Source organism: Triticum urartu, chromosome 6A (genome assembly GCF_056163025.1).
Source record: "Triticum urartu cultivar PI428250 chromosome 6A, HENAU_Tu73, whole genome shotgun sequence".
Classification (NCBI taxonomy): Eukaryota; Viridiplantae; Streptophyta; class Magnoliopsida; order Poales; family Poaceae; genus Triticum; species Triticum urartu.
Window position 1 is genome coordinate 595,407,055 of NC_141878.1, and position 12,523 is coordinate 595,419,577.

Here is a 12,523-nt window from a genome sequence, read left to right on the forward strand (position 1 = left end):
ATAGAGCAACTTGCAATGACTCTTTCTCTTCGCTATTCCCGTTGACTACTGTTGAAAATATTCCGACGGAGAGTATTACAGTGGCAAAGGAGGCTCCAAAACAGCAAGCTAGGAATGCAAGGCAATTTTTCTATGAAGAGATGTGGGGGCATTATGATGGTTATGCTGATATGTACCCTGGAAAAAGAATAGGATATGATATAACATGCCCATTGCCTCATGCAACTCAATAATAAAATCAACTTTATCCACAACATATAAGCTGTACCATAAACCACCACCTGATGCCAGCAAAAACCATCAGACTTACTCTTCATTGTAACAATTAATCAATAAGTCTTACGAATAGAACCAATCATATCAAAAAGATCCTCATTCAATCCAACAAGGGTACCTCCAGAAGTATTAATAATAGGCAACAAGTGCCAAGGGTGAAAAACATCACCAGAGCCAGTTTTTAAAAAAGAACCAGAAATGCTTTCGACTCTTGGTTTCTTGACAACCAATAAAATCAGGTTTATGCTTGCTAATTAAGCCCAGACCACGAATATTCGCAAAAACACCTATCATGATATCTTAAAGAGGTGTGTTAGACCACAAGAGCGAGTTCTAGTCACATTATCTAACTCAACTCAACCATGGAACCGGCAGTGCTCCCTAGTCCATAGCAAGAAGAAATGCCAATATGAGGAGTACAAACTCCACTATGAGTGCAAAAAGCATCATCAAGAACATCAGGTAAAGATATTTCAGGATTTTGAGTAGCAAAATACAAACATTGTTGATTTTCTATATCAAACATGTTTTGAATAATTTCAGTTTTTTTCAGAGCAATTACCACCAATAACAAGGTCAACAGCAGAAGGATGATTATCCAAAGTAGAACATGGTAGCTCAGTAAAGGACTTATGAAAGTTGCGGGGACCTCCAGATTCTTCTTCATTTTGTAAGCAGCCGTTTTGTCCATGATATTCGGTCTCCCATGGTTTCTGGTATTTGGTTTCTGCACAACAACATGATCCCATCTACTCTGGAAAGCTAAGGGTTTTCCTTTTGTTCAAACTCTGCCCAGTCGCTATTTTGGAATTTGCATCATCTCAACAATAGGTTGAGTAGTTTTCTCAATAGCCATCTACTTCATTGCATCTATAACAGGTTCCTCAAAAGCATCCATATCATCTTCCGGCAACACCTCATTCTCATTAGTTTCAGATGCAGAATCTTCAATATATTTAAGGATCTCAGGGCAATAATGTTCTGGACAGACATAGGAGTATCACAAATAGGGTTAGGAGCAACATTCCCCTGGATGGGAGCCTGCATATGATCAGATTGGGCATCAACATTTTTTCAGCAAGTCCCACCTCAGGATCATATATTAGCAACCACATAGCTAAGAGGTTGAAATTTAAACCAGATTAATTTCGCCTTGTGCGATCGATCACCATAGGGCTTAATGATGATCCTACTTAATTTACTGCAAGTAGGCAAGCAAGCAAAGTCAGGAGAATAAACGACCATTTTGGCACCATACTTGTCCATGAAAACGACGGATAACTTGGCACCACCAAAGCAACTCAACCCATAGCGCTGCTTTGCATCCACACAAAGTTGGCCATGGGATTCGAAATGAAACTACAATACATGATTACTAGTACAATCTAAACTTCATGTGTTCATGCAACGCCTGAACAAGGTGCACCAGAAGTATATCGTAACTCTAACACTACTAAACAGTACGTCCTTCTGCCTCCCTGAGTAAAGCCAGTGAACCGTAAGGACTATTGGGGCGGTTAACCGGATAGTAGGAAAGAAGCGACCAGGCAACGGTGACTTTCATCTTACACATGCCGACAAGATTGAACGTGCCATAGTTCCTACCAGCTTTCTTGGGCTTGAAAACCTTCCAGGCTTTCTTGGGTTTCATCTCGCCTTGCCACCATGCATCCACACAAACCTTCAGCTCTCCGGTGAATTCAACGGAAGCGACACGCCTAGATAGTTGGATCATGCCATCTGCACCAACCTCCACATCCTTCTCGCTTCTAGAATCGAGTAAAACTACTTTCCTGTCGGCCATACTGGTGGTACAGGCGGAAAATTCACCTCGGACACCGTGTGGCCATGACGACCCATCGACCATTTGCACGCTGATTGTCGCCTCCACGGAGCGAGCAATTTGACTCATTGTAAACTCCAGTGTGCTAAGCTTGCTGATGTATTTCCTATCTGTTGCGCAGGAAAGCTCCAAACAGTTAACAGTGTCATGAGGAACAGCCAAGAAGCTTAAAACTTTATCCCTAGACTCCGTGCTGCCTTCCTTCACTTTTAGCGTAATCTCAAAGTTCGCGGCACCCAACATAACAATGGGACGGGTAGGACCTGTCATCACCAAGCACGAATCCTGCATCCAACACCACTAAGTAAGCAAATCGACAGTGTTTCATTCAGTCCTAATAAGATTGGAATAGAACAAATTCTATGTGTGGCCAAGAAAAGGAGACAAATTGCACAGTGATTTAGCAGAAAACAAAAGATACACTATATGATTCAGTAAACAAGTGGAACTTCATCATAAATAAGTTGAACTGTTAGTCTCTGAGGTGGCAACCGCAGAACTAAGTTACACACAAATTATTAAGTGCCCATAATCTGAGTCAAGCCAGCAAGCAGCACACACTTGAATGCTACGAAGAACAAATGCGCTTGCTAGTGCACACAGACACTACTGCGCAGAGTAGTGCAAGACTGGGAGCAAACAACTTTGGAAGAGATTGAATTGATAACCTGAAAAGAATGGTCCAATAAGATAATTAAGTTCATCACACTGGACAACATTGAGATGTGGGTTAATTCTGGGTGAGCAGACAACGGTTTTTAAGGTGCACACAGATTAAAATGGATCGGGTTATAAACATTTCAGATGTTTTTCAGTTCAAGGAACCAACATCATTCTTCTAGCTGTGCGTACCATCCTTTTAGCATTTGAAACGCATTGAGATAATACCAACATCAAGCTCCTTAGACAAAGAGCAGAGCAGAGCAGAGAAATCACCATCTGGCAACAATGAATGGCAGAGGAGGTAACGAAGAAAACCTCTTTGGTGAGTGTTTGGCAGTCATCCCTGGAGCGGTCGAAGATGATGTTGCGGTTTCTGTCGACGATGTCGCGCGCGGCGATCATACCATAGACATGGATGGGCCAACGCAGGCCCCCTCTGATCTCCGCTACTTTGATGGAGTAGATCTGCAGGGAATCGAGGGGCTCGGCGTAGATTGAACTAGGTATTGGATACCATATTACAGAACGAGTAAAGAGACTTGCCGGTAACGAGATTGAACTAGGTATTGGATACCGACGATCGAATCTCGGGCAAGTAACATACCGATGACAAAGGGAACAACGTATGTTGTTATGCGGTCTGACCAATAAAAGATCTTCGTAGAATATGTAGGAGCCAATATGGGCATCCAGGTCCCGCTATTGGTTATTGACCGGAGATTTGTCTCAGTCATGTCTGCATTGTTCTCGAACCGTAGGCTCCACACGCTTAACGTTACGATGACAGTTATTATGAGTTTATGCATTTTGATGTACCAAAGTTAGTTCGGAGTCCCGGATGTGATCACGGACATGACGAGGAGTCTCGAAATGGTCGAGACATAAAGATTGATATATTGGATGACTATATTCGGACACCGGAAGCGTTCCGGGGAAGTTTCGGATAAAACCGGAGCACCGGGGGGTTACCGGAACCCCCCGGGGGGGTTAATGGGCCTCATGGGCCTAAAGTGGAGAAGAGGAAGGGGCTGCCAGGGCAGGCCGCGCGCCCCCTCTCCCCCTAGTTCGAATTGGACAAGGAGGAGGGGCGGCGCCCCCCCTTTTTCCTTCTCTTCTTCCACCTCTCCTACTTGGACAAGGAAAGGGAGGGGAGTCCTACTCCCGGTAGGAGTAGGACTCCTCCTGCACGCCTCCTCTAGGGCCGGCCGCACCCCCCCTTGGATCCTTTATATACGGAGGCAGGGGGGCACCCTAGGACACAGAAGTTGATCATCGTGATCGTTCCTTAGCCGTGTGCGGTGCCCCCCTCCACCATATTCCACCTCGGTCATATTGTAGCAGTGCTTAGGCGAAGCCCTGCGACGGCAGAACATCAAGATCATCACCACGCCATCGTGCTGACAGAACTCATCCCCGAAGCTTTGCTGGATCGGAGTCCGGGGAGCGTCATCGAGCTGTACGTGTGCTAAGAACTCGGAGGTGCCGGAGTAACGGTGCTTGGATCGGTCGGATCGGGAAGACGTACGACTACTTCCTCTATGTTGCGTCAACGCTTCCGCTTCGGTCTACGAGGGTACGTAGACAACACTCTCCCCTCTCGTTGCTATGCATCACCATGGTCTTGCGTGTGCGTAGGAAATTTTTTGAAATTACTACGTTCCCCAACAGTGGCATCCAAGCCTAGGTTTTATGTGTTGATGTTATATGCACGAGTAGAACACAAGTGAGTTGTGGGCGATATAAGTCATACTGCTTACCAGCATGTCATACTTTGGTTCGGCGGTATTGTTGGACGAAGCGGCCCGGACCGACATTACGCGTACGCTTACGCGAGACCGGTTCTCCCGACGTGCTTTGCACATAGGTGGCTTGCGGGTGACAGTTTCTCCAACTTTAGTTGAACTGAGTGTGGCTATGCCCAGTCCTTGCGAAGGTTAAAACAGCACCAACTTGACAAACTATCGTTGTGGTTTTGATGCGTAGGTAAGATTGGTTCTTGCTTAAGCCCGTAGCAGCCACGTAAAACTTGCAACAACAAAGTAGAGGACGTCTAACTTGTTTTTGCAGGGCATGTTGTGATGTGATATGGTCAAGACATGATACTGAATTTTATTGTATGAGATGATCATGTTTTGTAACCAAGTTATCGGCAACTGGCAGGAGCCATATGGTTGTCGCTTTATTGTATGCAATGCAATCGCGCTGTAATGCTTTACTTTATCACTAAGCGGTAGCGATAGTTGTGGAAGCATAAGATTGGCGAGATGACAACGATGCTACGATGGAGATCAAGGTGTCGCGCCGGTGACGATGGTGATCATGACGGTGCTTCGGAGATGGAGATCACATGCACAAGATGATGATGGCCATATCATATCACTTATATTGATTGCATGTGATGTTTATCTTTTATGCATCTTATCTTGCTTTGATTGATGGTAGCATTATAAGATGATCTCTCACTAAAATTATCAAGAAGTGTTCTCCCTGAGTATGCACCGTTGCCAAAGTTCGTCGTGCCCAGACACCACATGATGATCGGATGTGATAGGCTCTACGTTCAAATACAACGGGTGCAAAACAGTTGCACACGCAGAATACTCAGGTTATACTTGACGAGCCAAGCATATGCAGATATGGCCTCGGAACACGGAGACCGAAAGGTCGAGCGTGAATCATATAGTAGATATGATCAACATAGCGATGTTCACCAATGAAACTACTTCATCTCACGTGATGATCGGACATGGTTTAGTTGATTTGGATCACGTGATCACTTAGAGGATTAGAGGGATGTCTATCTAAGTGGGTGTTCTTTAAGTAATTTGATTAATTGAACTTAAATTTATCATGAACTTAGTACCTGATAATATCTTGCTTATGTATGTTTGATTGTAGATAGATGGCCCGTGCTGTTGTTCCGTTGAATTTTAATGCGTTCCTTGAGAAAGCAAAGTTGAAAGATGATGGTAGCAATTACACGGACTGGGTCCGTAACTTGAGGATTATCCTCATTGCTGCACAGAAGAATTACGTCCTGGAAGCACCGCTGGGTGCCAGGCCTACTGCTGGAGCAACACCAGATGTTATGAATGTCTGGCAGAGCAAAGCTGATAGTACTCGATAGTTCAGTGTGCCATGCTTTACGGCTTAGAATCGGGACTTCAACGACGTTTTGAACGTCATGGAGCATATGAGATGTTCCAGGAGTTGAAGTTAATATTTCAAGCAAATGCCCGGATTGAGAGATATCAAGTCTCCAATAAGTTCTATAGCTGCAAGATGGAGGAGAACAGTTCTGTCAGTGAGCATATACTCAAAATGTCTGGGTATAATAATCACTTGATTCAGATGGGAGTTAATCTCCCAGATGATTGCGTCATTGACAGAATTCTCCAATCACTGCCACCAAGCTACAAGAGCTTCGTGATGAACTATAATATGCAAGGGATGAATAAGACTATTCCCGAGCTCTTTGCAATGCTGAAAGCTGCGGAGGTAGAAATCAAAAAGGAGCATCAAGTGTTGATGGTCAACAAGACCACTAGTTTCAAGAAAAAGGGCAAAGGGAAGAAGGGGAACTTCAAGAAGAACGGCAAGCAAGTTGCTGCTCAAGAGAAGAAACCCAAGTCTGGACCTAAGCCTGAAACTGAGTGCTTCTACTGCAAGCAGACTGGTCACTGGAAGCGGAACTGCCCCAAGTATTTGGCGGATAAGAAGGATGGCAAGGTGAACAAAGGTATATGTGATATACATGTTATTGATGTGTACCTTACTAATGCTCGCAGTAGCACCTGGGTATTTGATACTTGTTCTGTTGCTAATATTTGCAACTCGAAACAGGGACTACGGATTAAGCGAAGATTGGCTAAGGACGAGGTGACGATGCGCGTGGGAAACGGTTCCAAAGTCGATGTGATCGCGGTCGGCACGCTACCTCTACATCTACCTTCGGGATTAGTATTAGACCTAAATAATTGTTATTTGGTGCCAGCATTGAGCATGAACATTATATCTGGATCTTGTTTAATGCGAGACGGTTATTCATTTAAATCAGAGAATAATGGTTGTTCTATTTATATGAGTAATATCTTTTATGGTCATGCACCCTTGAAGAGTGGTCTATTCTTATTAAATCTCGATAGTAGTGATACACATATTCATAATGTTGAAGCCAAAAGATGCAGAGTTGATAATGATGGTGCAACTTATTTGTGGCACTGCCGTTTAGGTCATATCGGTGTAAAGCGCATGAAGAAACTCCATACTGATGGACTTTTGGAGCCACTTGATTATGAATCACTTGGTACTTGCGAACCGTGCCTCATGGGCAAGATGACTAAAACACCGTTCTCCGGTACAATGGAGAGAGCAACAGATTTATTGGAAATCATACATACAGATGTATGTGGTCCAATGAATATTGAGGCTCGTGGCGGATATCGTTATTTTCTCACCTTCACAGATGACTTAAGTAGATATGGGTATATCTACTTAATGAAACATAAGTCTGAAACATTTGAAAAGTTCAAAGAATTTCAGAGTGAAGTTGAAAATCATCGTAACAAGAAAATAAAGTTTCTACGATCTGATCGTGGAGGAGAATATTTGAGTTACGAGTTTGGTGTACATTTGAAGCAATGCGGAATAGTTTCGCAACTCACGCCACCTGGAACACCACAGCATAATGGTGTGTCCGAATGTCGTAATCATACTTTACTAGATATGGTGCGATCTATGATGTCTCTTACTGATTTACCGCTATCGTTTTGGGGTTATGCTTTAGAGACGGCCGCATTCACGTTGAATAGGGCACCATCGAAATCCGTTGAGACAACGCCTTATGAACTATGGTTTGGCAAGAAACCAAAGTTGTCGTTTCTGAAAGTTTGGGGCTGCGATGCTTATGTGAAAAAGCTTCAACCTGATAAGCTCGAACCCAAATCGGAGAAATGTGTCTTCATAGGATATCCAAAGGAAACTATTGGATACACCTTCTATCACAGATCCGAAGGCAAGACTTTTGTTGCTAAATTCAGAAACTTTCTGGAGAAGGAGTTTCTCTCGAAAGATGTGAGTGGGAGGAAAGTAGAACTTGATGAGGTAACTGTACCTGCTCCCTTATTGGAAAGTAGTACATCACAGAAAACTGTTTTTGCGACACCTACACCAATTAGTGAGGAAGCTAATGATAATGATCATGAAACTTCAGGATAAGATACTACTGAACCTCGTAGATCAACCAGAGTGAGAACCGCGCCAGAGTGGTACGGTAATCCTGTTCTGGAAATCATGCTGCTAGATCATGATGAACCTACGAACTATGAAGAAGCGATGGTAAGCCCAGATTCCGCAAAATGGCTTGAAGCCATGAAATCTAAGATGGGATCCATGTATGAGAACAAAGTATGGACTTTGGTTGACTTGCCCGATGATCGGCAAGCAATTGAGAATAAATGGATCTTCAAGAAGAAGACTGGCGCTGACGGTAATATTACTGTCTACAAAGCTCGACTTGTCGCAAAAGGTTTTCGACAAGTTCAAGGGGTTGACTACGATGAGACCTTCTCACCCGTAGCGATGCTTAAGTCTGTCCGAATCATGTTAGCAATTGCTGCATTTTATGATTATGAAATTTGGCAAATGGATGTCAAAACTGTATTCCTGAATGGATTTCTGGAAGAAGAGTTGTATATGATGCAACCAGAAGGTTTTGTCGATCCAAAGGGAGCTAACAAAGTGTGCAAGCTCCAGCGATCCATTTATGGACTGGTGCAAGCCTCTCGGAGTTGGAATAAACGCTTTGATAGTGTGATCAAAGCATTTGGTTTTATACAGACTTTCGGAGAAGCATGTATTTACAAGAAAGTGAGTGGGAGCTCTGTAGCATTTCTGATATTATATGTGGATGACATATTACTGATTGGAAATGATATAGAATTTCTGAATAGCATAAAGGGATATTTGAATAAGAGTTTTTCAATGAAAGACCTCGGTGAAGCTGCTTACATATTAGGCATAAAGATCTATAGAGATAGATCAAGACGCTTAATTGGACTTTCACAAAGCACATACCTTGACAAGATTTTGAAGAAGTTCAAAATGGATCAAGCAAAGAAAGGGTTCTTGCCTGTGTTACATGGTGTGAAGTTGAGTCAGACTCAATGCCCGACCACTGCAGAAGATAGAGAGAAAATGAAAGATGTTCCCTATGCTTCAGCCATAGGCTCTATCATGTATGCAATGCTTGAAGGAAATATGCCCTAGAGGCAATAATAAAGTTATTATTTATTTCCTTATATCATGATAAATGTTTATTATTCATGCTAGAATTGTATTAACCGAAAACATAATACATGTGTGAATTGATAGACAAACAGAGTGTCACTAGTATGCCTCTACTTGACTAGCTCGTTAATCAAAGATGGTTATGTTTCCTAACCATGAACAAAGAGTTGTCATTTGATTAACGAGGTCACATCATTAGTTGAATGATCTGATTGACATGACCCATTCCATTAGCTTAGCACCCGATCGTTTAGTATGTTGCTATTGCTTTCTTCATGACTTATACATGTTCCTATGACTATGAGATTATGCAACTCCCGTTTACCGGAGGAACACTTTGGGTGCTACCAAACGTCACAACGTAACTGGGTGATTATAAAGGAGCATTACAGGTGTCTCCGAAGGTAGATGTTGGGTTGGCGTATTTCGAGATTAGGATTTGTCACTCCGATTGTCGGAGAGGTATCTCTGGGCCCTCTCGGTAATGCACATCACATAAGCCTTGCAAGCACTGCAACTAATATGTTAGTTGTGAGATGATGTATTACGAAACGAGTAAAGAGACTTGCCGGTAACGAGATTGAACTAGGTATTGGGATACCGACGATCGAATCTCGGGCAAGTAACATACCGATGACAAAGGGAACAACGTATGTTGTTATGCGGTCTGACTGATAAAGATCTTCGTAGAATATGTAGGAGCCAATATGGGCATCCAGGTCCCGCTATTGGTTATTGACCGGAGACGTGTCTCGGTCATGTCTACATTGTTCTCGAACCGTAGGGTCCGCACGCTTAACGTTACGATGACAGTTATTATGAGTTTATGCATTTTGATGTACCGAAGTTTGTTCGGAGTCCCGGATGTGATCACGGACATGACGAGGAGTCTCGAAATGGCCGAGACATAAAGATTGATATATTGGAAGCCTATATTTGGACATTGGAGGTATTCCGTGTGAAATCGGGATTTTACCGGATTACCGGGAGGTTACCGGAACCCCCCGGGAGCCATATGGGCCTTCATGGGCCTTAGTGGAAAGGAGAAAAGGGGCAGCCCATAGGTGGCCGCGCGCCCCCCTTCCCCTAGTCCTATTAGGACTTGGAGAGGTGGCCGGCCCCCCTCTCTCTCTTTCCCCCTTGGGAGTCCTAGTTGGAATAGGATTGGGGGGGGGGGAGTCCTACTCCCGGTAGGAGTAGGACTCCTCCTGCGCCCTCCTCCTTGGCCGGCCAGCCCTCCCCCTTGGCTCCTTTATATACGGAGGCAGGGGGCACCTCTCTACACACAAGTTGATCCTTGGTGATCGTCCCTTAGCCGTGTGCGGTGCCCCCTGCCACCAAATTCCACCTCGATCATATTGTTGCAGTGCTTAGGCGAAGCCCTGCATCGGTAGTACATCAAGATCGTCACCACGCCGTGTGCTGACGGAACTCCTCCCCGAAGCTTTGCTGGATCGGAGCCCGGGGATCGTCATCGAGCTGAAGTGTGCTAAGAACTCGGAGGTGCCGGAGTAACGGTGCTTGGATCGGTCGGATCGGGAAGACGTACGACTACTTCCTCTACGTTGTGTGATCGCTTCCGCAGTCGGTCTGCGTTGGTACGTAGACAACACTCTCCCCTCTCGTTGCTATGCATCACCATGATCTTGCGTGTGCGTAGGAAATTTTTTGAAATTACTACGTGCCCTAACAGTGGCATCCGAGCCTTGGTTTTATGGTTAGATGTTATATGCACGAGTAGAACACAAGTGAGTTGTGGGCGATACAAGTCATACTGCCTACCAGCATGTCATACTTTGGTTCGGCGGTATTGTTGGACGAGATGACCCAGACCAACCTTACGCGTACGCTTACGCGAGACCGGTTCCCTCGACGTGCTTTGCACATAGATGGCTTGTGGGCGACTATCTCTCCAACTTTAGTTGAACCGAGTGTGACTACGCCCGGTCCTTGAGAAGGTTAAAACGGAGTCTATTTGACAAACTATCGTTGTGGTTTTGATGCGTAGGTGAGATGAGTTCTTGCTTAAGCCCGTAGCAGCCACGTAAAACTTGCAACAACAAAGTAGAGGACGTCTAACTTGTTTTTGCAGGGCATGTTGTGATGTGATATGGTCAAGGCATGATGCTGAATTTTATTGTATGAGATGATCATGTTTTGTAACCGAGTTATCGGCAACTGGCAGGAGCCATATGGTTGTCGCTTTATTGTATGCAATGCAATCGTGATGTAATGCTTTACTTTATTACTAAGCGGTAGTGATAGTCGTGGAAGCATAAGATTGGCGAAACGACAACGATGCTACGATGGAGATCAAGGTGTCGCGCCGGTGACGATGGCGATCATGACGGTGCTTCGGATATGGAGATCACAAGCACAAGATGATGATGGCCATATCATATCACTTATATTGATTGCATGTGATGTTTATCCTTTTTATGCATCTTATCTTGCTTTGATTGATGGTAGCATTATAAGATGATCTCTCACTAAAATTATCAAGAAGTGTTCTCCCTGAGTATGCACCGTTGCCAAAGTTCGTCGTGCCCAGACACCACGTGATGATCGGGTGTGATAAGCTCTACGTCCATCTACAATGGGTGCAAAACAGTTGCACACGCGGAATACTCAGGTTATACTTGACGAGCCAAGCATATACAGATATGGCCTCGGAACACGGAGACCGAAAGGTCGAGCGTGAATCATATAGCAGATATGATCAACATAATGATGTTCACCGATGAAACTACGCCATCTCACGTGATGATCGGACATGGTTTAGTTGATTTGGATCACGTAATCACTTAGAGGATTAGAGGGATGTCTATCTAAGTGGGAGTTCTTAAGTAATATGATTAATTGAACTTTAATTTATCATGAACTTAGTCCTGGTAGTATTAGCATATCTATGTTGTAGATCAATAGCTCGCGTTGTTGCTTTCATATGTTTATTTTGATATGTTCCTAGAGAAAATTGTGTTGAAAGATGTTAGTAGCAATGATACGGATTGGATCCGTGATCTGAGGTTTATCCTCATTGCTGCACAGAAAAATTATGTCCTTGATGCACCGCTAGGTGACAGACCTATTGCAGGAGCAGATGCAGACGTTATGAACGTTTGGCTAGCTCAATATGATGACTACTTGATAGTTTAGTGCAGTATGCTTAATGGCTTAGAATCGGGACTTCAAAGACGTTTTGAACGTCATGGACCATATGAGATGTTCCAGGAGTTGAAGTTAATATTTCAAGCAAATACCCGAGTTGAGAGATATGAAGTCTCCAACAAGTTCTATAGCTAAAAGATGGAGGAGAATCGCTCAACTAGTGAGCATGTGCTCAGATTGTTTGGGTACTACAATCGCTTGAATCAAGTGGAAGTTAATCTTCCAGATAAGATAGTGATTGACAGAATTCTCTAGTCACCATCACCAAGTTAGTAGAACTTCGTG

The 12,523-nt window shown here is 43.9% G+C and overlaps 1 protein-coding gene across 1 annotated transcript in view; it reads right to left on the minus strand.

The window, feature by feature from the left end:
* Positions 1–12,523, minus strand: part of LOC147966940 (uncharacterized) — a 34,773-nt gene continuing 22,250 nt past the window's right edge. The window contains exons 2-3 of the mRNA XM_087530984.1: positions 3,098–3,281; positions 1–2,404 (exon numbers count right to left, since the gene is read on the minus strand). Of these exons, the coding sequence (XP_087387110.1) occupies positions 1,730–2,404; positions 3,098–3,281 (859 nt within the window). The 3' untranslated portion in view covers positions 1–1,729. The remainder of the gene's footprint in view (positions 2,405–3,097; positions 3,282–12,523) is intronic.